Source organism: Balearica regulorum, chromosome 2 (assembly GCF_011004875.1).
Source record: "Balearica regulorum gibbericeps isolate bBalReg1 chromosome 2, bBalReg1.pri, whole genome shotgun sequence".
NCBI lineage: Eukaryota > Metazoa > Chordata > Aves > Gruiformes > Gruidae > Balearica > Balearica regulorum.
The window spans coordinates 95596520-95623185 of NC_046185.1; the positions used below are offsets into that span (position 1 = coordinate 95596520).

A 26666-nucleotide genomic window follows, 5' to 3' on the forward strand; every position below is an offset into this window, starting at 1 on the left:
TTTCTTCAAAGTAGAAGATGACTTGAATGCTTGTGACCACTTCCCTGTTTCCTAGAGGCTTTGGTCCAATGTTGAATGCAACCTGAGGCTGCACTGTTTGCCAGCTTATTTCCTGTTTTTCCTCTTTCCTGGAGGTCTTTGTTTTCTTTTGGGGAGAGGGAGGAAGAAGGCTCCATCAGCAAGACCTCCTAGCAGGGGCATTTGGTGTGAGCGGAGGCAGCTTGCATTTCTGAAGGCAGCATGGCATAGGGCATCCATCCATGCTGGTTGCTGCCTGTCTGATTCCAGGAGTTTCATAGGTGCTGTGGAAAAAAAAAAAAAACACTTCCCCATCCTCGGCAATGCATTTATTTAAAGAAAAAAAAAAAGGGTGAAAAAAAAAAGCTGCAAGAGAAATCTCTCAGTATGTTCCTGCCTAAATGTGCTCTGCCACGGGTTTTCCCACAGGAAGGAGTGATTTGGCCCAGTATTCTTATTGTTTCTATATCCTATTGCAAATAGAAAGTTATGCTTCTGAAATCGGTGTGTGCTGCTCATGCTGTTGTCTTTGTTTCAGTGGTGCATTTTTGCTTCATGCAAGAGAGTGGAAAACACATAGGTAAATAGAAGCATGCAACAATAATACCTATTTTTGCAGAAATTAAGTTGCAATCTTTCAACTGCTTCCATAATATGAAAATGTACGGTACAGAAAACGGTTTGAAAAACGAGATCTGTGACTATATATCTTTGCTTGCGTTAGCAGGAAGATATTTAGATTCAGAAATAAAATAACTGTTGGTTCATAGAAATTATGAAAGGGTGTAATAGCACAATACATAGTTTTCTATGAAACCATGAAAGAAGAACAGAGAGCAAGCAGGCAGGTGTTTCTTAATGTGTGCATGTATGACTGCCTCTTCTCTTTGTGATGAACATTTCCCATTTTCACTGTTGCTAAAAGCAGCACTAGGAATTCCGACACTAGTTCTCTGGGAAGCTCCTCAGCTATCTTAAAGTTACCTTGGCCAACACAGAAGTCTTCGCAGTTACACAATAGATTGATTTTTTTCCAGGATGAATCAGTGGTGACATTAATGTCCTAGGTATTGACTGAAAGAGGAATGAATAGGTCTAGTTCGGAAGGAAGAGTTATTTTGGTTGGGTTTTTTTAAGGACTAAAGCACTTATTTGCATTGTTTTATCAGAAATCCCTCCAAAAAATTTAAACTGGTCCTTATTTTTGGTGGTACTAAGCAGATACAGCAAGCAACTTAGAAGATTTAGGCTAGTCTCCAAAATAACTGTTGTGCTTATTCTCTTCAAAATTAAGTCAGCTGCCACGTAAGTGGTTAAAAAAAGATGGGGGGGCGGGGAAGGAAACTACTGTGTTGCTCTTGAATGAGATGGGCCTTTTTTGAAAACAAAAAAAGAGCAAATTTATAACAGTTAAGAACAAGCAAAATAAAGACAAACAGATACAAGGTTCCATAATTACTGGAGAAATACAGAAGGATGGGTGCTTGGCCTGACCTTGGGTCAAGAAATCCCTGTGTCTCAGGGACCACTAGTGGTTTTTTTTAGCAGAAAAGTATAAAAATGACTAGGGAAGAGTTACCTTGAGTTGTTCAGGATAGCATAAAAATAGTCTTTTTTGTCTGTTTTTGAAGATGCAAATTGAAAACAGTGTTTGTTAAGAACTTGATGTTACCCAGAGCCTGGGACACTGGGCTTAGTCGTATCCTAGGTTTTGTCTCTAGACTGCGCTGGCTCACTGCGTCAAGTCATCTGTGTGTCGTTCCTAAGAGGGTCGGCAGTTAAACGCAGGAAGCTTGAATCTGCTGCTTTGCCTGGCATTGTGTGAAATGAGGAACTGCTTGACACAAGCTGGGTCCTTTCTCTTTGTCTGCCTTTTCTTGTGCCCTCTAAAATGTCAGTAGCTGGGATAACGTAGTCATGTATTGTTTGCAAATGCTGTTCAAACAGCACTTGGAGATGTGTTACATGACTGATTTGCATGTCATCCTTGAGAACAGGGATTTTTAAAAGGAAGAAACCCAGTTGAGTTAACCGCAGTTTGAAGCTGATGGTCTGCTTTCTGAAAAAAGGAAAACCTGTATGAACTTTGCTGGATGCACTTTGCAAATCTGAGATGATGAAATGTCCACAGTGTGTTTGTTTCCATAATGAAATAACTATTTTGCTTGTGAGGTTGTAAAGGTGTATTTCTCCAGTAAAAATGTATCAGTAGTTTTCCATATTAGCAATAACCTTTTCCAGGGGCTATTGCCTCGGGCAGAGAACTCCTCGCTTTCTCATGCATTGATCATTCGCCATGACCTCTAAAAATTATGTTTAACTGCCCTGTCATTCTCCAGCCAGAACAGGCATCCTTCCTGAAACCCCAACGATAGCATGATAAGTTTGTGGTTTCAGAAAGGGGTGTGGAGAAATTCTGTCAGCACATACGATGGTTGCTTATGTCTTCAACTCATCTGGAAACCTTGGGCAGTGGGTGTAAGGAATGTGCCAAATGGTCCCAGAAACCTCAGTAGTCAGTTCACCACTGCTGGAAGGAAGAAAAAGGTCACCATGAATTCATGTATTGGAGTAAATGTTAATCCTCCAAGAAGAGAAGAGGGGAGGAATGTGTGTATGAAAGTTAATTACTTAAATTCTCTAGCTGCAGAATATTCTTCCAACTTCTTAATCAAATGTCATGACAGTCAGTGATGTGCTAGCTTGTTCTCTCCCTTCTTTTTTTGCTGGCTGAATACTGGGGACCAAGCTGGTAATGGTTCCCTTTCTTTGCTTGCCCAGGTTTCGACACTGGCAGAGGCAGCAGCATCTTGCAGCCCAGCTGGGAACCCAAGCTCCCTTGGCTGCACTGGTGCTGTTTAGGTGCTTCTGTCACCAGACCTACACACCAGTCAGGGGAGCCCTCAAACTAAAGGGCTGTAGTCTTATTTTGCTAAAATGGCTTCCAGAAAAACTTAATTCCTTTCTCTTTTTCCCTTCTCCCTCACATAGTGCTAGAGGGTGCTGCTGAAGAAGAGGCTGAAGAGCCAGACGCTACTATACATACTACACTAAGTGAGGACACCAGCAACCAAGAAGAGAGCCACAGTCAATCAGGGGATAAAAATGAAGGTAACTGGTTTGACTAGCTCTATGTGAGTCTGTAAATTAGGGCATTGATTAAGACTTGCAGAAACATTTCTTACCCTTCCATACCCCTTATGTGTGTGAAAAGTATGAGATACACTGAGCAGAAGTACTGGTGCATACATTTCTTTCCCCATCCCTAACCTTTATCTGTTTGAAAAGTATAAAATAGGTTGAGCAGAAGCATGGGCATATAAATACTCAACTATCACCGCAGGCTTCCAAACTAAGATTTTCTTGGCTCCCAGTAACTTGGCACCACATTACTTAGCCTCAAAAAAACACCTGTTTATAATGCTCAAACTTATCTTCCAAAGACAGTATTATGCAGAGATCAAATGTTCACAGACAAATGTGTTCCTCCTTTTTCACCCTCGCATACTCTTGTCTTACAGTGACTTTCTCACAACACACATTAAGAGTCTGTGCTCTCTACTAGAAGTGACAGAGCAATAGACTTGCAGGGTGTTCCTGTTTGTTTGGGAGACTTCATTTGGGGGAAAGAAGTGTTTAGTTTGAAAGCATTTTCCTTTTCAGACTCCTAAAGAGGAAAGTGGAAGGCCTTACCTGTGTGTTTGACGTGGTATGTTGAGAAACAAGAGATGAGATTTTAGGTGTGTTTTGAATTCGGTATCTGAGACGGGAGCATCCCTGCTACATACAGAATGTGATGGAGAAGTCTGAATCTGAACCGCTTTAGCTGTGGTATTAGTTGTGGATGTAACACATATGTCCCATGGGCTAATACAGCTTGGTAGACCAAAAAGAAAAAAATCTACATAGATGCCAGCTGTGGCAGTAAAGAGGTATTTGGGGTTTTATTTTGGTTGGATTTTTGCTAATTTAGCTTATTCCATATACAGAGCTTGCTTAAGCTGTGCTGGAAAGAGAACCCAGTACCCTACACTGTGTTGCTAATGCCTTAATTGTGCAATTCTGCTCAAAACACGTGCTTGCTTGAATGATTCTGCTTGCCAGAGCGTGCATTCATCAGTACTGCTCTACTAGTTCATGGTGATCACAAGGTACCGTGAATAATACCATTTTACAGCAAGAGAATTTAAGGTAAATCACTTTATAAACCCCATACTGAATTAAGGTTAAAAATGAAGGTAACGTGAATGTCCTGTGAAAAGAAATGTATGCCTTGTCCTATGCATTCCAATATGAGAAAGTTTTCCTATTACAAGAACTCCAGTTAGTATGGGCTACTGCTTGTGCTCCATGATGGTCCAGCGGAGTGTGATGCGAGTTACAGGCAGCTGAAAATACTGTGGGGTTTTGTTTTTTTTTTTTCAGATGGCCTAGCAACTCCTATGTGTGTTTTTGTTTTTAATTCCAGAGAAGCAGCTGGAAAGCTTAAACAGCTACAAGGTATCACCAAGTTCACCAAACAGTTCAGACGGAGCAGACTTGTCCTCCATTGACGCCATGATGTCAGCAGTGATGAACGTGGGGAAGATTGCTGAAAATGGCGGGAACTCTCAAAATGTCAAATCCCCCTCAAAGTCTCCTGCACCAAATCGGATTGGCAGGAGGAACCAGGTATGTAAACCCAAATGCAGGAAGGGCAAAGGGGAGACAAGCAGCTGCATGGGAAGTGATAAGACATAATTATGTGTCTTTGTTTTGCCTTTTTTCCCTCAGTGGGTATTTCTTGCTTCTGCCATTGCTTCTCTGTGTATGTTTTCTGGTGGCTCTCCAGAACATAACTTTAGAAAACTGAGAATCGAGGGGTCCGCTTGCTTGGATTCACATGTAAAACATTTCAACACAAGCAATGTCATGCAATGGTGAGCTGGTCTAGTAGATGCCACTAGCAGTGACAAAGCCAGCCAAGAATTGCTGCTTCTTCCTTTCTGCATCCTTTCTCCAGGCTCTTGCATTTGCCTAATGTGTTGGGGCACCAGTTCATTTCATGAAACTAGGAGAAAAGAAATAGCTCAGAGGGGAGCAGAGCGGTGTGGCAGGGGGCTTGGCTCGGTCGACGCGTGGAACCCCTCATGAGGTGTGCGGCTGTCCCCAAGGAAGATCCAAGTGGTTTAAGGTTAAAGATGGTCCTAGAGCAAAACATCCTTCAGGACGCTCAGTTCACATGTGTGTAATGTAAGATGCCCTTACTTCATTGTTAATAAAACTATGAAGAGCTATTGCAGAATGCTTTGTACAAATCTTGCAGAACAAGTACATGTAGCTTTTATAAGGTTTTTTTTCCGTTTACCAGTTGATGGCACCAGTTGATAGGAATATTAGTCTAAACAAGTGAAAGGAGAGAGTCATATCAGTTAAAGCTGTGATTATTTATATCCATGTTTTCTCCTGCTGGGCAAAGCCCTACCAGTGGAAGTGCTGCAAAATGTCAAGAAATACCCCAAATCCCTGTGTCCATTTGACTGTAGAGCTTGCAGTAAAGCATGGAGAATTTGTAAATGAATCAAGATGTAACAGGGACCAGAAAGGTTGAGAGGCATGACTCATGTGATGTTCCTATAGTAGTTTATTAATAGCTTGCCGAGTGGCTGCCCAGTTGACAGACTTATGACTTGTCTTAGATTTTTTTGCTTGAAAGGAGTTAAAAGCCATTAACTGTAAGTGAACATTCTTAAATTAAGAGTCTGGGCAGTGTACAGGCAACTGTGTTTGTAGGATTGTATTGTCTAGCACCTGGCTTTAAGGTTTATTTGCAGTGTTCCCACTGAGTGGCTGCCCTGGTTCCTTGATTTCATCATGTGAGGCACTGGAGTTCATACTGGTCTCAGTGGCAGTGCTATTACACAGCTGTCCGCTGGTACACCATGTGGTTTGGCTTCAGGGAAGTTTATTAGCATTAGTGACCTTTATTCCACCTGATATTTCGATGGGCATTGAATCAAAGGAAGCTCGAGAGTAAATGTGACAGGATTAAGAGGGATTCTTACAGCATAAAAATAAACAAATATATTGAAAACATAGTAAATAGCCTATTTGTTTGTAGGCTGAAAGATCGTTATCACCAGAGGGGCAAATGGCTACATTACTGAGAAAATAGAAGTGAGATGTGAAATATTAAGTGGGTATCAATCCAGTTAGTAACCTCTAATGCAGCAAATTTCCACTTTCAGCGTAGCAGAATGAAAGCACTGAATTGTTTCAGTGTGTAGCAGCGCACAGGTCTCAGATTCTGGTCAGAATGTGCCCCTTATTATAATTTCAAGGATAATAACAGCTAGTTTTCTGGGACTGACTGCTGTTTCCCATGAGTTGGCAGCGAAAGATTTTGCCCTGAACCTTTGTCACAAAGTCTATGGTTCCCTTTATAGCATTGACTCTAGTCTACCCATAGTCTAATAAACATGTTCTCACATCAACCTGCATCCATTTTAACTTCTCGTTTGCTTTGATCTTGAAGAAAATAAAAAGTGTGACAAAAGTGTTTCTTTGAGCTGGAGAAAAACAAATAGACTTAATGCACAACTCCAAAAGCATTTGCTATCAGTTGAATGCAGAGCAGTCGTGCCAGGTTGACTTACTAAAGGGAGGGTAGCTAGCAAATTAGCTGCTAATTTTATCTTTCAGTTCAGGAAGTGTGTTTTTACCAACCTGGCTCCGGTGGGTAGCTGAGTGCTATGTTTTAAATTTGTGAGTGGGGGTGCTTTTACAGTAGGGATGCTAATGTTTTTTGGTCTGGATTGGGTCAGTCAACAGCATTCCTGTTGTAGCTACCCTGGATTTGCTTGAGCTGTGTTACGGTATGTGGCATGTACCCTGTGTGACCACTGGAGAAAGTTTGGGTTTTAGTTAATAATAAACCCCAGATTCAGTACTAATCAGCTCTGGCTGAGCTATAGTGTGTTTCTGATCTTTGCTTCAAGGTGAACCAGTAATTACTCCATCTTCTGTTAATTTGCTGATTCGAAGAGCAGGCAGTCTGGAAAGCAGGCTTTGAAACAATCAAGTGCATCATGTAGAACTACAGCGCTCGTTTAAAGGAGGGGATGCGCAAAAAAAAGTAGTAGGTTGATAATTTTACAGAAATACCCTGGGGATTAAACACCATCTAAATTGTCAGCACAGCTGCAGGGATTTTCCTCACGGCACAGTGTGCTTGTTCTCTGTCCTGAGCCAACTTTAACAGGGTTGCAGTATAATTGGAGCTGAACATTACTCCACAGACAGGTTGCATATAGTAAAATTAAAGTTGTATAAGTAGGATGGAATGAACACGTGTAAATCATATGTTTGTATTTAAAGGGGGGGGCACTGGGATAATGGATTTTAATTTTATGGGGGTGTTCAGACTTCACAATGGCAGCCTTTCTTGCTTGCTTTCTAGTGTTTTGCTAATAGTAATACATTAGGCCCGCGTGCGTGACCTACAGTGATTACATTTAGGATGGAAAGCTCTGAAATACAGTTAGAAAAAGATGTACAAGAGAAACAGTAGGAAGGACTGGGAAAGCCTAATCCTTGCAGTCCTTATCCTTTTAGAAGTGAAGTCACAAGTTTTGTTTGCTTCAGGCAAAATGGGAAGATAGCTCTTCATCTATGTCCACAGGTCAGTGAAGTTAATATAAAATGACCATGGCCCTATTTTTGAAAACACAGTGTTAGATTTTAATAGGGGACTCTCTAGAATGGTTCTCCAAATCATGTAGGAGGGGATACTGCTTTATTGAGACTTAAAAAACCCTTTCTCTAACACTGTGTCCCTCCTAACATGCCAGAGAATTTGTCACTGAGGTTGGGTTAGTCCTTCTCAGTGTTCTCCACAAATGCTTGTGTCTGACAATCTGGAAATGGTTGCTTCTGAGATGATGACTTTTGGGATGGCACTGGGGGAAAAGAGTTGTGTGGAGAGAGGAAGTGCACAGATACACTCATACCCATCAACTCTGTCCCAGATAAAGAGCTACTAGAGGGTGGGTTTTCTTTTTTGCTTTTTTTCATGGTTTTACTAATGATACTTAAAATAGCCAGCAAAGAAGTTCAGTAGAACATGTCCTTTTGGCATAAATATTATACTTTCCCATCAGTCGTGCAGAGATGGTTTTTGTACTCTCCTGTCACCAGAAGCTTAGGTAACAGGCAGTGAATCTATCCAGCTGGTGAAGATTTGCATCATTCTGCAGAGAAATGAGGTTTAATTTTCAGTGCCAGACTCTCTTCCTTTTAATATATAAAGGTGTTGGTGCAGAAGCCGCGCTTGGGCTTCTTAGTGAGGTGGTGAAAATACTCTTTATGTCATGCAGTAGCCATCCTTGCAGACAATTCAGGCAAACGCCTTTGGTTCCTGCAAGAGTGCCATTTCATCCTTGGCTGAAAGAGTGGTGGCTTTGCTCAGTGTCTCAAGGGCATACTTAAATCAGGCTGAGCTCTCCGGTCGACTTCATTGTTTGTACTTGTGGTTTGACCACGGTTACTCCTGATTCTCACCTGGGTGGAGAATAACCGGGTTCATAATGTGTTCTTTTTGAGTCACGTACACTCTTGTATTGTCACCTCTTTCTTGCTATGATCTCATCAGATCTTGCAAGCTTCAGAAGGGTTGGGCCTGGCTGGTGTGCCTGGATGGGATGCTTCCAGGAGAAACACAGGATGCTAAGGGAAATGGTGCTGGTGATTCAGTAAACGCTGCTCTTCCTTCTGAGTCAGCCATGGAGCGGAACATACAGCCCCTAGAAAAGAGCACTGGGCTAAGTGCCCTGCCATCGAGATGGGGTGGAAAACCTGAAGTCCCGATGACTTGTGCTTATTAAAGATCTTTTGGGAAGATCAGTGGCATTTGCCCACATATTCTGGCAGTGTTCCAGTAATTACTTTCTGCTCACCTAAATTCCTCCTGGCAGTTTGAGCTGGTCGCAATAATTGCCTTCACTTCCTGTCCTAAACTGCTACTGCTCAGTATCTGTGTGCTGTTAAAACAGCTGCTGTATTTCTGTGGTAGTTGAAATGGCCCCTATTTATAAATTCAGAAGTTTCTGAAACTTCCCTGAGAGATCTATCGGGATGATAAATGTATATGTGCAAGTTGTTCTGTTAGGAGTTGCCTTTTGTACTTAGGATGGATTATATTTTTTCCATCCCCAGCAGTAACAGCTTTCGAGTTCTTTTATATCGATATTCCTTCTGATATTTTTTGTTTTGTTTTGTTCACAGGAAACAAAAGAAGAGAAGTCTTCCTATACCTGTCCTCTGTGTGAAAAGATTTGCACTACACAGCACCAGCTAACTATGCACATTCGTCAGGTACGCAGAGTACCAGCTCTTGATTTCTTACTTTTATTAAGAGTGTCTGGTTTGCCTGTGTGCGTGTTGCAATCATGAAAAACAATTCCATGTGCAAACCAGAAATGCTTCATTATAACTTTATTCAATTGTTTTGCTTGTATTTTAGCCTTCCCCTTGTATTTTCTTTTAAAAAAACCAACTCACAAACCCAACCCTGAGGTGGGTAATTTTCCTCCCTTCCTTCCCCAACACTCCCCCCGACCGTGGCTCAAACAAGGATGTATGTCCTGTTCTGTATAGCTTAAGGATCTGGAAAACCACTTCCATCATGAGGCATAAGTCCTGTTTTCTTATCCTGTTTGAATACAAATCCCTTTACTGGTCATGCAAATTAAGAAGCAGGAAGACACAATGTTTAAATCCTCTCTGTGTAGAAGAGCCTTTCGTTCCTCCACAGTGCATAGCAATTTTGAGAGACAGAATTAAAAATACACTTTTTTTTTAATGGAAGATGCACTTTTTTATCAGCTACAGGCCTCTTCTTGCTCCTCTTGAAATATATGCATACTTTATAAGGAGGTTTGGCCTTTTCTATGTCAGAAGGTTCTGCTTGGGATGCTAAGGTTGTGGCTCACCACTGTGAGTCCACTAGATACTTAATATTTCAGTTTTCCCTCCTGTACTGTAACTGTTACTTACTTTTTTTTCTTACTCTCCTGGGTTGGTTTTTTTTTGTATGTGAAGAAATCTTCAAGTCTCTGAATGCAAGTAAGAAAGAGTGCTGCATATAGCACAGTAGCTAATGGCCATATTTTGGCCCTGTAATGCATTCTTATGGCTGTAGAAGTCTGCATGTGCACTCAGAAGCAGTTTACTTCTGTTTTCTTACTACACAGTTTGAAATTAAAGAGCATTTGTTTTTCAGTGTCTCTCTTGTGCCATGAGGTTCGTAATGACATCCTCTTTCTGTTTTCCCCCTTACCACTCACCCAAACTCAAACCACTGCGCAGCTTAAAGTATCTCAAGGTACCCTTTGTCTGATGGGTTGTTGCTGGATCCCTTTCTGTCCCCTTCGGCTATGTGGCAGGCATTGCAGGCTGTATGAAACAGCTTCTTGTGCTGGTGCATTTAGGAGTTAAAAATGAAGGGTGGGGGTGGAGTGTAGGGGGGAGGGCTGGGGAGGAGAGGTATATACAGGGCACACCTTAATATAAGGTATTGTGCAGAGTGGCTCTTTAAAGCTGCTTTTAAGATGTTTATAGTTCTTGCTAATATTTTACTGGCACTTCAGATGGGGCATTCAATGAAAAAAAATCATTGCTTTCTCTAGCATAACACTGACACTGGAGGGACAGACCATTCCTGCAGCATCTGTGGAAAGTCTCTGAGCTCAGCGAGCTCCCTTGATCGCCACATGCTGGTGCACTCAGGTGAAAGGCCTTATAAATGTTCAGTATGTGGACAGTCCTTCACCACCAATGGAAACATGCACAGGTGAGTGCTGATCGTGACCCAGGAATTTGGATAGGGGGCTGTTTTGTTTCCTTGGAAGGACTTGCAAGCTGACTAAAGACACTTCTGGGGGCAGAAAATGCGGACTATCTGTGATCTACAAAGATGGCATGACGCACATACACACTACAACTACTATGATGCTGAAGTTGTGGGAGGAAGTCAGAGTTGAGAAAGGTCTCCTAGCTGTCTTTGCACATTATCAAGAGTTACTACAGATATCCAGAAGTATTGCTTTTTTGGTTTTACTAGTATTATTATTTCAACAAATGTGATGGATTTTTCTCAGATGACAAAAATGTATAGCCAAGCTCTATAGGAGCTTCTAATTTTGTATCTTCAGAGTCGTGGATACAAGTGGTTGTATTGGAACATCTCTGGCAGTGTTGTATGTTATGTAATTAGGTATCCAGGTGCCATTGTGAAGATGCCTCTTCGGAATTATAGATCTTATTTTTAAATGCATACCTCAGTACTTGCTTGTACCATAGATAACTTACTGGAGTATAGATCCAGAAAATTCTCTGTAACCCAAGTTGACAAATGTATTTCACGTAGTTTCCTTTGTAGGGATGTAGCAATATGTACAGTTGTCAACTGGAGAAACAAAATGTTAAATCACATGGATGTTCCTTCCTCTCTCTCATCCCTCGATTCAGTATTCATTTATTTGCATGGTTGGAACACCTCAGAGCTGATTAAGACTTTGTGAATTCCCACATAGCTTCAGTCCCCATATCAAAGAGTTTACAACCTACCAAGAAACTGCAAGACAGATGGGGAAAGGAATACGGTTTATAAGCAAAATAACAACAGTGATGCTTATAGACTGGTTCTGTGTGGGAGGGAAGAGATCTTGTTTGCTCGATTATTACCAGTCATTTTCCAAGCAGTGTGCTATACCAGGAATGGTTTTGGTGACAATAGGAAAGATAACGTAATGCCACACAAAGGCAGCAGTAGCCGCTTGCAGCTTTACCTTTTCTGTATCATATTGTCCAGGTTAAACAGGTACATGAAAACAGAGGAGAAACAGGAGGGAATGCAGTTTCATAATTCCATACTTATATAACTTATACTTGATTGGAATTGGGGAGAGTTGCAGAGAGGAAGATGTAAAATGGGAAGGGAAAGACACAAAGACATTCAGAGGAGATACTCACCTTGGGCATTGAATAAATCACAAGTCTGACTCACCTGACCAGAGGTGTTGCGAGCCACATGTTTGCCAGACTGCGTCATTACTCTGTCTGCCGTGAGGAAGGCAGGGCAGCTGCTGAGTTGCAGCTGATGCCACTGTCAGCATCCAAGGGTGAATACCAGTGCTGGGACTCTGGGGTGGTCGGACACTTGTGTCCAGGTCCTCAGCCCGAGCTGCTTGCTGAAGCACCCTTGCGTGGTTTGTTTGGCTTTTTGCTCATGAGGCATCTCCTCATCCTCTCCCAGAAGCAGGAAAGGGAGGCTTCCCCTGGGACTTGACTCCAGACCTATCAGATGTCAATGCAGTCACCTTTGCTTATGGGGGTTTCCCTGTATAGCAACTCTTAACCATGCCTTAGCAGCAAATTTGCCAGAATGGCCAGGATCAGTGACTTGCCCAAAAGAAGTAAGTACAGATCAGAACCTTCTGATGAGAAAATTGTTGGGTTTTAAATTTTTCTCTTAACAAGATGTTGCTTGAAGTTACTAGGATGAAGTGCTGTATTTACTGACTGTACTAAGAAGGACCTAAGATCATGCAAGGAAAATCATCCTATTAAAAGTTCTTTCCATTTGATAGGTTCCTGTCTGCTCTGTAAGACTCATTCTTGTGTAGCCCAACACAGCAGCTCTGTGGGACGTTGCAGAAACCTGTTAACTGAGCTTGGTGGCACTGCCACAAGTGACCCCAGACTCATGGCAGGGCAAGATCCTGAGCACACTGAAACAGGCTAGTTTTCCTAAAGGAGGATTGTGGTTGGCAGGACTGTGCCACCAATTTTTTGCAGCAACCTTTTCTTGTTGCTATAACAGACTATAATAGTGAATCCTGTTGCTGAAGTGGAAAGCGTGAATGTACAAGTAGGCAGATGAGGATAAATGCAAAGTGAAATGAAATTTGCTATCTGGTGCTATGACACACTCACAAGGAAGATGTTTGTTTTGCCCACCGGGTACCTGTGGTACCTCCTTCTGAAACAGGTATTTCTAGTCTAAGATGATGTGAAGTAAATTCTTTTGTAGGCATCTCAAACTTAGCTGTAGCATCAGGTCCAATGGCCTGCCAATGCTGTGGCTGAATGCCTCTCACATCACATCCAAAACTGTTTCTGCCTCAGGATCCCGGAGCAAGGACCTGCTTGCCAGGTCCTGCCTTGTGTGCAGCTCCCGCAGGCCTTGCTTGTGGTGGTGCTGTGTCTGTTCTTCTGCACCAGCTGGATGATAATACAAGTCCATTTTTCTCTGCTTTTGTGCACAGTTCTTTTATTGTTCGCTATTTTTGTGCTACGGTATCTAAGTAGTGACAGATACATGCCCAAAACAGCAAAGAATAAGATTTCTAATGTGCCCCTGGTAGCCAGCATGGTGCTTTCCCTGTAGCATCACACAAAGTGTGGGATCAGAGAGAGAAGTTGTAGGCTTAGCAGAAAGTTGTGAATGTGCTACTGAAGAATCAACATCACTTGTGAAGGTCCTGCAGGAGCCTCCTCAAGTATTACTGCGTTTACATCAAATAAGCTTGGTGCATGAGAGAGGGGTGAGGAAGAAGTTAGTCTTCCAGTAACGTCTAGGCACATACTACGTACATCCTCTCTTCTCTTTCTCCCCCTCTACCTTGTTCTGGCTGTTATTTAACTGTGTATTTTTTTAATCCAGATTTTTAAAAGACCTGTTAGGGGGAAAAAGTCCAACAAAATGGTTTTGTCAAGGGAAATATTGTGCCATAGGAGTGCGTATTATTGTTCCGGCACAGGATGAAATTTCTGATCCATTTTTCCACCTCATAGCAGCCAGGTCATTAGACATTCAGCTGAGCAGAGGAGGGAATGAGTTTTGGTTGCTTTTTTGGCTATTGCATGTGGGCAAAACTTTTATGCAATAGACGGACTTTTTGTGGAGTGGGAATACTCTTTTCTGCCCATCTCTTTTCTGGGTAAGTCTAGCTGTGTTGGGGTGTTGCATACACTCTTTACCTGTTAAATTGATGCTGCCCTTCCTGACTCCCACAATACATAAAACACTTCATTTGTAAATGAGTCATAGCCTCTCAAAGTCCGGTTTCTTTTTGTTGTGCTCCTTGGCTCCTTGTCAACAAGTCAAGTTGAATGGGCACAGCAGACAGGGGTGGAGGGGGAACGTTCTCTTGTGCAGCACCATTCAGAAAAAGGTTAAAACCTGCTTCCTTTTCTGAGCAGGGTGACTCTTGGCCAGGATTTTCAACAGGGAACTGTGAGCCCCAAGGCATCTCAGCAAATTCTCTTAGAGTTGCCAGACTGCTCAGGAGTGGCCTGAGCCTCCTGTGGGGACAGTTGCTGTTGGAGAGAGCAAAGGTCTCTGGAGAGTGCTTGATGTCCAGCACAAAAAACTGATTTTCTCATTCTTCTGAATGTGCCATCAAGCTAACTGTATCAGTGCTGCTCCTTCTGTTTGGAGAGGGCTGTTGCGATCTGGTACGGTAACAGGGAGATTCATCAGTGTCTCATATCAGGAACCGGAATTGCTCTGGAGGAGGAAAGCTGGAGGCAATGCTGAGTTTTTTACAGAGATTTCTTTTTGACCAGTACTGGAAAGAGCAAGTCTTGTTGGAAATAACAAGCCTTCTAGCATCAGGGACCATTTTGGAGGATGGTTTTCTTCGGGATTTTTAGGAATTTGGAGGAAGGAGTTAGATCATAGTAATTTTAAGCTCCAAATTCCTGGAATGGAACTGTGATGATCAGTACCTGAGAAAATCTGCAATTTAGGATATGCTAATCCTCACACTTTTATGCTAGAGACACAGACACTATGGCTTTCTCTCGGTCATAGTTAATTAAAGTTGAGTATTCTCAGATCCCCAGCAGGAGCATAAACTGTGTGGAAGGAGGGTGTGTGTGCATAAAGAGTTTTCTGTAGCTCTGAAAGAGCTGAGGATTTCCAAAGTAGTGTCTCAAATCGATAGATTGCAATTACTAAAACCTTTCCAAAGGCTTTCCATCTGTACTGTCATGGTAGCTCCCTAGCGAGTTTATCTACAAATAGTGCCAACTCTGAGGAGCCCTTTTGGGTCTAGACTCTGCCACCAAATAGGAGGTGGCAGGCCTCTTACTCCATCTCCTCCGCTGCATCTCCCCGAAATGCAGATGGAGGAATTAGGCGGCTGCTGTGGGTTTTAGTGGTGGTGGTGGTGGCGGTGTGTAAGCTTTAGCAAGGGACCTTGAGGTTAAGAAAAGTCTTTGCTTGACTTACTGTGGTGCATTCCAGTAGAACATGCATCAGGCTTCAGGGGGAAGGGTGATGCCTCCACTTGCTCCAAAAGGGTTTCCTTTGTGGGTAGGAGACTTTGCCAACGGCTCCTTTTCCATTTCTGTGACCAAGGACTGTCTGTGCCTATCACTTTAAACTCGCATTTTCCTCCCTGCCAAAGACATGCTCTCTATGCAACTTGAAAATGTTAATAGGATATAAATGCCAGAAGGGGGGCGAGAAATAACCTTCCCACCAGTTTCCAATGGGTAGCTATTAAACGCTCTGTGGCAAGTCTGAAAAGGCTAAAGGCATGATATATGTATTTCAGCCACAGCTTCCCCAGTTTGGTAAACGAAGCTGCAGTGTCCACAGCTGATGTTCACCAGACTGTCCATATAAGTGCGGTAATGCAAACTAACTGAAGTGTTTCATATGAAACCAAAACATCACAGGTATCTACCTTCTTTCTCTCCTTCCACCCCTTACTCCATACCTAGCAAAATTCTTCATAATGCCTTTTTATTTACATCCAGCTTAGGTACTTGTAGGCTGTTTATGCACCATCTCAGGAACAGGTCTCAAAGTTTGGGGATTTTTTATTTTTTTGGCACATGCGAAACACCACATGCAACAACCACATGCAGAAGTCTTTGAAACTCAAACTGGAAGATCTGGATCGCAGAAGCTATGCTTTGAAGCGGGCTTACAAAGGGTCCTATCAAAGAAGGTATTTCTTCTTTTAATTAAGAAGGCACTTTAATTCTCAATCTTATTTTCAGTGCTAGATAATTTTCCCAAACTTCTCTTTTTAATGCACTGTGGAGGGACAAATAGCTGTTTTTAATCAAGGTATGGTACTATTCTGATGTTCAGATTAAGTCTTTTTTTAAACAACACTTGTGTGTGTATATGTTGCTGAATGAATTTTTTGAGAAAGATAGAAAACGCACGTGCTGCAGGGTAACCTGTGAATTTTGATGTTTTCGCTGGCCGTCTTCACTGGCAAATGAAGAGCGACGCTTGGTGAAGATTGTGACGTGCTGGTTGGAAGATGAGTGTTGGATCCTGATAAAGGCACAGGGGTTGAGATGCATGTGCTTTCATGACTTCCCCGCTCTCTTTAACACGGATCTGTGTGTGTTGGGCAGGCATGTGTACAGGCAGCTTGTGACTTTGCAAACAGCCAGTAGGCAGTGTCCCCTCAAGATCTGGCTGAATCCATCCTCTCCCTGCATTCCACCTGTGAACTGGTCCTGTGTTATTTATGGCGTTGGCCCGCTTCCAGTACGTTGTGTGTGCTTTGTAGGGTGCAGTGCAGTAACAATGCCCAGCCTCTAAGTACAAATAGGATCTCTGCAGTCTAGCACGTGCAGTCTGGCATTTGCTTAAGATGGGAGATTTTGGAGAAAGAGCATAGCCGAATGTGATGATGAGCTGCTTTTTTTTTTTTTTTTTTCCAGAAGAGGTCAGGAACTGCCTTGTTAGAACAGGGTTTGGTTTCTGGTGGTTTGCAAAGATGGCCAAGTGGAAATTTGGTGTTACACATTGGGTAGCTTTGAAAAACTGAGCATACAAGATCTTGAAGCTAAAAACAAATAGCCAAGGAACTCTCCAAGCTGAAAATGATTGACACTTCATGCGTGTGAAAAGGCCTTCTCTTATTGTTTTGCACAATAGAAATGTCTCTTTGGTCATCTCCTAAGGAGCTTTTATTTCAATGTAGTAATTGGTAGGCAGTGCTCTTAAATATGAAGAAGCAGGGTGTATTACAGGCTTTCAAATCCATTCCGTATATGTGAGGGATGATTTAATCACTGTCAGCATGCTAGTGAAAGATACGCTTCAGCAAATGCAAGTGCCCTGTTTCTTCAGCAGGGATAACAAAACGAAGGACTAATTTCTGCCTCTAGTAATTGATAACTCTAGTTGTAGGAGACAAGTGAGATGCGATACCTGTTTTGGTTTTCTTTGCAATAAAAAAATTTCTTACATTTTTGCTAATACATTTTGTAAGTAAGGATTGGGAAATAGGTGGAGAGAAGGTTTTTTTGGTCTTTATCCTATCAGCAGATATATCCAGAGTAAATGTTTGGTATTCTGCTGGGATCCCCATGTTTTGAAGAAGATTAAAAAAAAAGAAAGAAAAAGTCAGGCTTGTTCAACAACAGTATAGCAGTAAGAGTTTGTTTCTCTGTGTCTTTGATGAGACTTAGAAGACTACAGTATTTTTAATGGTCCCAGACAGAAACTTTTGTCTGTCTCACTGTTGCTGAGTAGATTGCTCATCTTTTGCAAAGACTTTATACAAACTTGTATTTAATTCACATGACATATAAATAGGGTGCTCCAAAAAAACCCCTCCATGGATATCTTCAGTGGTAAGAGACTCTGAAGGAGCTCTTGTGCCACAGACCCTTTGTGAGCTGTGAGAGCTGAAAGGAGATGCCATGGTTTCAGATGTGTTACATGCTGCTAGTAGCCTTGGACAGTATCCCTCTTCAGTTATCATTAAAGAACAGCAAAGGAAGTTAACACAAAAACACAAATGCTGAGATCTGATTAGAATCAAGCGAAGCAAGGAAGTGCAGAGTTAAGATTTATACGCTGACCTTAATTAGCTCCATTGTTCTTGAGAAGCGAAGCGTACACAATGAGGAACGTTATACTTGCATCTCCAGAGCTCTTCAGTACCTAAACATAAGAAAGACTTCAGTGTGCTTTTCAGTCCTAGATTTTGCATGTGTTGCCTTTAAGTAATAGCTAAATCTGATCTTGTGCTTTGTAAGGCTGTGTTGTTTTTTGGGTTTTTTTTGTTGTTTTCTGCAGGCAAAAATAGGGGATGCGCAGTTCTCAGTAAGTTTAGATTTCTGATGCGACTTGTGCCAAGGGGAAGGTGGTCTGACATAGCAGAGTAATACCACCCTCCTCACGAGCAATAACATAAATCTCTGTATAACAGAGCGTATTGAGCGTAGCTTAGTGCTGCTTTGTTGCCCATGTCACAGTTCAAATGAGCACAAGCCACTTGACAGATTAGACTCTAGTCGGAGAGGCCTTGATCTTTCCGCACAAGCACCCTTTCAGGGACATCACCTCCTCTGAAGGTTTAGTATTCTCAGGGATGTTACCTCCCTTTCTCACCTTGAAGAGCTACAAAATAAATACAAGCCTTAACCTAGCAAGCACTAGAAAATCCAGGCAATCTTTGCGGGGAGTTGAGGTGCTTTTAGTCCTTTGCCATAAGCCTGCCATTAATGCAATTCTTGGGAGATGTTAGCTCTCAAGGTTAACAAGTAACGAGTTGTTTTGTTGGCATTTTGGTTGGTGGTTTGTCTTCTAACTTGGAAGATTCTGTGTTGAAAATTCTGGTGGTGAGAAAGTTTTCTGGGAGAGTTTGTATGTTAAGGTAATCTTTGCTCAGCCTGTTATGCGTGCATGTCAGAAATACTTGCATCACTTCTCTAATGAATGTGTGTTTGCTCAGTTCCTACTGTTGTCTGAAAAGACTCCTGGGCCAAGTACCGACAAGAATGAGGAAAAAGTCTATCTCAAACTGCATTTGTGGTTGCTGTCGTTCCACCTTTAATGTACGTCTTCCAGCTTTACCTTTTCTCCCCCCAGTATCTAACCTGTTCAACCTGTTCTCGTTCAGCATGCTGGAACCAGCAAACTGCAGAACGTACCCCCCTCTCAGGGTCAGCAGGTTTTTTCCTCTTTCTTTTCTCCCCTCTTTTAAAAATAGGCTATTTGTTAACAGTAGATTGTCAGCATTTGGGGAATCTAATCAAGCTGTAAAAAACAGTGAGGGCAATCTTTGGGCTTAGCCAGGGCCTTTCAGTTAGTTTTTTGAGCCATGATGCTCACCTGCATGATGCACACAGCTTAGGCAAAGACACTGTCTATAAAGTAGTAGTGCCATTACACAGCTGGTAAATAGCACACAATATGCAAACACTGCTTTCTCTTTCTTGAGGGCATCTATAGATATGCTGAGTTCTTCAGGCTGTCCTCTTAGCTGAAGTTTTCTGAACACTCTCAGTGATTTTTTTGGTAAATCCTCAGAGTCAGCTCTCCAGTGTTTCGCATGGAAAGATGTCTTAAAAGTCTTCTTAAAATAGAGGAGGTGTACAACTTCTGCTTGGCTCATTTTTGACATCAAGCTACCTCAACGTGTCATCATTCTTAACAGTTTCAAACTGAGGCTAAGGAGAGTAGGGCAATCCATATTATGAACTGCACCAAAATTAATTTCACTTGAGGGCATAAGTTCCCAAACTCCTCTAAAGTAGGACAAGTTTTGTGGGGACTTCTGTTTCCAGCTACTACACTTGACTAAACAGACTTGTAACAAGATGTGAAACCTTTTCCTAGTGCTTCTCTGCTCAGCGGGGGAATGCTGTGAGATCACCACTAGTGAGGAAGGAGGACCACATGTTCAGGAACAGGAGAGGAAATGGCCTGAGCACGTGAAACCCCTTTTGCTAGGATGCGTTCCTCAGCACTGGGAAAAGTTTGCACAAGTTGTGTGTGTGCAGTGATAACCCCTTACTTCCTTGCCCCTTGAGTTACTTGGTGACTGCTGATACTGGGGTGATGCGAAGACCCTGCTTTAACGAAGATATGCTTCTCTTATCTGGTGCAGCTTCCTTGTTTGCATGCATGTGTGTGCTGGGGGGGGAGGTATTCGGCTCCCTCCATGCAGCGTCCCCAGCATTGCTGTAGCCGTCTATTTTTTCCTCCTTGAGCTGTGTGACGCAGCAAGTTGTTCTGTGCCGTGTGCCATCAGGATTGCTCAACAGTGGTGTGGGAGAGGGAAGCAACTGCATGAGGGCTTTGCCTGGTTCTGGGAATTAGCTGGGGCTCATGTTTGCTTGGTTGGTAAAAGGGTGCAGATTTGGGGGGAGGCAGGATGTACCTGGGACTTCTTCAACTGTGTTTGCTCTTAAGGATAAAACTATTCCTCGTTCTGACATCCTGTCTCTAATATTCTCTCTCTCTGGCTCTCTTCTCACCCCATATTTTCCTGATGCTAAAATCTAAAACTTCTTTAATTGTCCTTACCATCTAATAACACTTATTTTCTTTAAACATGAAGTTTCCTAAAAAAAATCAACAATGAAGTCATTGACTAAGGTTATATACCATGATAACTAAAGGACGTGTCTGAAAAGCACAAATGTCCAAACATACGAAGGAAAACAGCAGTTCAGGATGTACCAGAACAGCAGTTCCGGCCAGGTTTTGGTACACTTCTAAAAATCTTATTCCTGATTAATTTTATTGTTGTTAATAAACTTTTGTCTCCAAGTTTAAAGAAGTGCAGGGGCCTCAGAGGGATCTTGTTTAATACTGTCTCTTATGAAAGAGTTTCTTACGGCTTGGAAGTCTCCTTGCAGTGTTTGGCATTGTTAATGTAGGTCTGCTCTGAATTTAATACAGACTGCAGGCAGGCAGTTTGGTGAAATGATACTGGGAAGCTCACACTGCATTTCCCTCCTCTTTTGCCCTCCCTTATGCAAGGGTTGATGCAAACTGCAAACGAATGCTTTCTTTTGCAGTCCTTTGGGACGCTTTAGCTTTGGAGACATGGTTTGAATCACTTCTCTGTCACAGCATCATCAGGCAAATATTTGTCTCCTTTTTTTCCTTTGAGGTGTTCTGACAACGCTGCTGGTACAGAACAGGAGTAACTTTGAGCCAAGCTGGGAATGCATTTGTATCAATCTCAGCCTGTTTGAACTTGCTGACTCTGCGTAGCAAGTAGTTGCTTAAATATCCGTGAATGTAGCATAATTACTCAGAAATGGTACAACACACACCACCACCCCCCTTTGGATTTGTAGATCAGTATCTTTCACTCGTGCTTGCAACCTGCCTTTATTCGCAGCAAAGAAAAATTTTATTCAAGGTTAAAAACACAAAATGCTTTGTGTGCATGTGTGCATATTGTGTATCCTTAGGTATCATGTATTGGCAGCTGCACGGCACTGGTTAACTTTGCAGACTGTCCTGGTAGCACTGGAAAGGGATTTCTAATCTGTCATTTGAACATAATCACAGGCGGCTCTTGCAGCCTTAGCACACCCAGCTAGTCTTGGTGGATCTAAATAATAATGCTCATGTCATCCTAATGATGCTGTCTGCCACCCCGCTGTAAGGGTATATTTGCTTTGCTGGGAGAACCTCATTGCGCAGGGAGATAGACTTGAACTTGGGGGGATGCTTACGGCACGTCTCTGCGGTACTGCAGGCTGCAGCGATTCCCAGGGGGATGCCAAGGGGGCTGCTACACCCGCAGGCTGCCACATGCTGCTGTGCAGGGAGCCTCGTGGGGGCCCTGTTAGCTCCGATAGACAGAGAGCTAATAAGCACTGGGGCCCGCCATGAGGATAATGAGCCATGCTGCTGCGCCAGCAAGATTGTGGCACCTGGGTGCCCTGGGGAGTGCTAGCTGGGGGGATCTCCTGCCGTGCCTGGTTGCAGACATGTGGCTAAAATGAGTCAGCGCTTCCCAATCTGATCTGTCCCGGGACCTGTTCGCTGCACTCTACTCTTTCACTGCATGCGTTGCAATGGCTTCTTACTAGCATAGCCATGGAGATTTCTTGCTGTTCAGCTTCTCTTTGTTTATCCCATGCTAGCATTCAATGCTGGTTACCACTAGAATATTTGGTGGTACTTGTAATTTGTTTTGAGATCTCTTCGTAGTTATAAGAGGGCGTTTCCCAAATGGTTGAGTTTTTGGTATTCCAGTGTCTCTTGACTTGCTGTGAAGTGTGCATTGGTGTCTGAGGGCTTTTTGGGTCATTTTGGGGTTTTTTGAGGATACAAGTAGCAAATGAAACAGAAACTCTTCCAAGAACATACTGTGTCTGATTTGCAAAATTACCTGCATCGTTCTGGTTCCTGTGATTACAACTGGCAAGGGCTGAGTGGATTGCTCTCTTAAGTGGGTGATGTTGGTAATTAGCACGGGAAATACATTGTCAATACAGATTCTCTACATGTTTTAACAAACAAACAAATGACTAAACTCTTTAACCCAAGGGTATAATGTTACTGCACATTTGACTTAAGTTCTGGTCATATTCACGAGACTCTTAAGGAGAGGGTTAGCGGCAGTATATTAAGCGATTGCTCCAAAAAATGCTGCTGCTTCATTTGCTGTTTAAGATTTACTTCCCATGCATGTCAAATGGCAGAAGCTTTGAAGAGGAGGTCCCTGTGTTTTCCTACATTTCTAGACAATTTGGGCTGAAGTAACATTTGTTAAGCAGAATGAAAATTAAAAAAGTGCCAAAGATTATGTGACTTAGAAATCTCCCAAAAGAGATGTTAGTGTAATTTTGAAGGCTGTCTTCTCTTATTCTGTGAGCCATTTTTCATTCCGTGGGGCCTGGAGAATGTCATGGTCCAAATTTCAATCTGTCTTGGATGCACCTTGCCCTCTTGTTGGTTCTGATACAGTGGCACGAAGTTGAAGTTTAGACAAAGCAGACCTTTTCTTTTTTTACCAGAGATGTTTGGTCATGTTCTGAATGATATGCTTTTTCTTTACTGTAGATTAGTAGGGTTTTGATCCTTTGGAGATTATTTATTGTTATTTGACAGTAGCAATGCAAGTTAAAGATCTCAGGGAAGAAAACAATGGAAGAGGTACAGCAATTGTATCAGCTACGTTGTTCTTAGGGATCTGACCAGCTCAGTCCTTCCCAGACCAGCTTGGTGAACTTGAGTAACTCTTTATGTTGGAGAAAAGAAAAAAAAAAGGTATATTTTAAATAAGGTGAAGGATGGAAAGCACTGGTTTTTATTCTTAATCTCTGAATGGTTGGATGTGTGGCTCCCTTGTCTTTAGATAAGCATCAGAGGTATGAGTATCATCCCCTTGATTTTGGGATCAAACTGCTCAGAAATCACGAGGGAATTGAGGAACAGCCCTGTGCAATACAGTAGAGTATAGGGTACATCTAGTGGTAAAGTGGAGAAACTTAGAATAATATGTGGGCTATGAAGCCAGAACCTGAACTTGATACTGTCAGATGATCTTTCTGGACTGATAATGCCTGGATTCATTGGCCTCCCCATCGCATTTCCACAGGCGTGGAGACATGAGGGAGGAGGAGGGTGTTTATACATGCACTGGATCCTGCTCTCAAGAATTAATCTTGATTTAGATGCTGGACTTTCCAACCAGGCCTCAGTGAAATTGCCTGCTGCTCCCCCTCTGACATGCTGCTCCTTCTAATCAGACCTACCTGGCATAAAACCTCTTGACTGAAAGCCAGCAGTGCTTGTGCTGCCATAGTTATAAGGGAGAGATTTAACCCTGGACCCTGCTCAGAGGCTGCAGGTACACCCTTTTGTTCCACACCTCCCTTTTGCCTGGGTCTGCATGCTAGGCAGGCCCTTTCTCTTAGGGATGTGGAGCACATCAGCAGCCGTGGAAACCCAGGGTGCAGCTACGGTGTGGTTTTTCTCCCCAGAGTCAGAGGTGAGGGATTCCCACGCATGCTGAGGGATGCTTCCTTTCCAAGAGCCAAAGTGGCGCTGATCAGGTTATCTGCATGCAAAGCAGGAGCTCCTGGTTTTGTTCATAATTCAGTGGGACCCGGAGCTGGGAGCAGCTGCATCTTGCTTGCAGTTGCCTCTTTCAGGATGCTTTGACTCCTCGTTCTAGCCTTGAGCCAGCCAGTCAAAACCTGCCCACGTTCTGGTTTTTGGCATTGAAGCTGTAGGCTGCCTGTTTCGAGACCTCCAGAAAGCTTATATGATCAACATGCAAATCCTCTCGGCATTAAGAAAATAACAGCAGGCCCTTTTTGGAGATGCAGTAAAGACTGGGATGTGACCAGCAGGGAGCTGCATGTCACTTCAGTAGGACACATGCTCTTTTTTTTTTTTCTTTCTTTTCTTTTTTTTTGTCTCCTATGAGTCACCTCCCTTAGGCACTGATTCCAACACCAGCCACCGGGAGAAAAGGAGTAAGGCACTTGAGCTCCGCATTTGTTTTATTATTGCAGAAGTCTCTCCTTCAATGTAAAGTAGCAAAGTATTCACTTGCTACCGTTCTGGTGGAATATTCACTCTTCTGAAATCACACTCGGCATTACAGTGTGGGGTTGAAAACATTTTCTGCCCATTTGTTTTAAAAAATAAAAAAAAAAAAGGAAAGAAGCTGGGGGAATTCTCGTGCAGTATCTTTTTAGTCATCCTGTTCACGTGACAGTTAGAGGGAAGAGGAAAGTTGTGGCAGAAGAGGGGAAGCGGAAGGTGATTCTCACTGGGAGGATGGAATGGAAGGCAGTCAAGCACTTGAAAAATGTGATTTTGTCAGGAGGGCTGACTGGCACACAGTCATAGCACAGTTGGATCCTCTTGGCTCACCTGTGAAATTCCTTGTGCGGGGGGGGGGAGGGAAGAGATTGCGAGGAGCGTTTTTTCACATACAGCTGTGCTGTGAAAAGAACAGTGTGTAGCAAGTTATCTGCATTTTTTGCATAGCAGTTCTTAGACGTTAAGAGTTTAGTTCAGAGGTGGATCAGACCTTGTTTGGAAAAGACTTAATTTCCTCTTTCCATTTCAGGATTATTCTTTGCAAATTCTTCTGGCTCTCTGTCTGGTCTCATTTTAAATAGAGTTCCACCACTTTCTCTGAGAGGTTAATCAAGGCTAGCTAGCACTTAGTGCAAGTGAGTCCTCCCTAGCATTAAGCTCACATTTTTATCTCCTTCCTTTCATCCTGTGTATTGTGGTTCCATTTTAGTGTTCCACCTTCAGTACTGTCCAAGTGTATGCATACTTGCATGTGTGCTGTGGAGACTTAATAACCACCATAAGAAGTGCAGGTTTCAGGGCTCTGTACCTTCCCGAGCTTGTCTGCTGTTCTGGGCTTGCTCTGTAGGATGGCTCAGAGCCACAATTCATTGATTTAAATTAGAAAAAAACCACCAAGTTTCATCCACTGTGGCTCTGGCTCTCTTCTGAACTGCAGTAGTGGTCACTTCAGAGCTGCTGGCACATGTTACTGTAACCTGCATCTGTGGCTGAATATGAGCATTTCTGTGCATATGCTTATTTTGCCGGCCCTTTTTTTTTTTTTCACTATATTTTCACTTAAAGTGTTGAGTGTTTATCTTTATTTTTTGGAACTGGTGAATGTCATATCTTTTTCCTTTATCATTGCAAGATGCTGACAGCCAGGCTGACTTATGAGCCTGGCTTTCGTATTCAAAGTATGCCAGTGTTGTCAGGCCAAAATATGTTGTTATAGTCACAATGGGAAAATAACTTCTAAGCACAGCTTTGTTCCTGTTCTCCTTGTATCTTGGCAGGCTAAACAGTGAGGTTGAGCATTTTCAGTGTTATATGTAAGATCTAATCAAGGCAAACTCTTCTAAAGGAGGATAAGGCAACACAAATATTTCCCCCCCCCCCCCCCCCCCCCCCCCCAGTTAGGAAACATTTTAAGTAAAAGAAGCCTTGGTGAAGGGAGTGTTTAACTTTAAAATAAAGGTTATGGATGTGACTTGGCATCTGCTGCACTTCAACCCAAGTGAGGTGATAAATGTTTTCTCAAGGCAGAATGACATCCATGTTGCAAAGTAAAAGAGAGAGATGAAGATTGTGTCTATCCTTTGTACTGCTCAGCTTTATCTTCCCGCTTATCTTGGGCTGTAGCTCTAGTAATCTTTTTCCTCTCCACCCTTGACTTGATGTAGTGAAACTTGCTCAACCTGCCAAAGGAACAAACCTGCTGGCTGTAATGTGGACAGGTTGCGACTCTCCTTGAGAACTCTGGAACCTGCTGCTTTGGTTTCAGATTTTTCTTTTTCCTTAATGATCACACGCAGAGAGCTATCACAGCCACTGTGATATTTGACCTACACAGTAAAAGTCAAAGGTGCAGTCAGGGTGTCTTCCTGTTTATAGCTCAATAGCTCAGGCTGCTTCCTTTCAAATATGCAAAACTAAAACATGAAGGAATTACCGCATTCCTTGCTGTGGGTATGGATTCTGCTCTTGCTTTTAGGGCATGGCAAAAGCGTGCACGTTGCAGAACGGAGAACTGCAAGCTGGGGGCAGCCGACAACTTTGATACCAGACGTAGCAAAGCCCTGTCACTGTGGTGCTGCACCCACATTAGCAAGCCCTGCCTTCTTAGCGTACGTTATATTGCAAAACATGGCTGGCCTGCTTTTGGACTTGCAGAGCCAGCGTGTTTGCATGCATTAGGTCATGCCGGGCAGAGGTGCCAGGTTGGACTGGCGCTAACTTAGAGGTCTCAGCAGTTTCTCCTGTTGGTACGCTGGGATGTGCCATCGCACTCAAGTAGGAGCAGCTCCATCGAAACAGGCGGAGTTCAACAGGTGGA

The 26666-nt window shown here is 42.8% G+C and overlaps 1 protein-coding gene across 1 annotated transcript in view; it reads left to right on the top strand.

The window, feature by feature from the left end:
• Nucleotides 1-26666, top strand: part of RREB1 (ras responsive element binding protein 1) — a 126317-nt gene that overhangs the window by 54250 nt on the left and 45401 nt on the right. Inside the window, 4 exon segments of the mRNA XM_075744968.1 lie at nucleotides 3010-3129; nucleotides 4487-4689; nucleotides 9280-9369; nucleotides 10683-10846. Coding sequence (XP_075601083.1) covers nucleotides 3010-3129; nucleotides 4487-4689; nucleotides 9280-9369; nucleotides 10683-10846 — 577 coding nt within the window.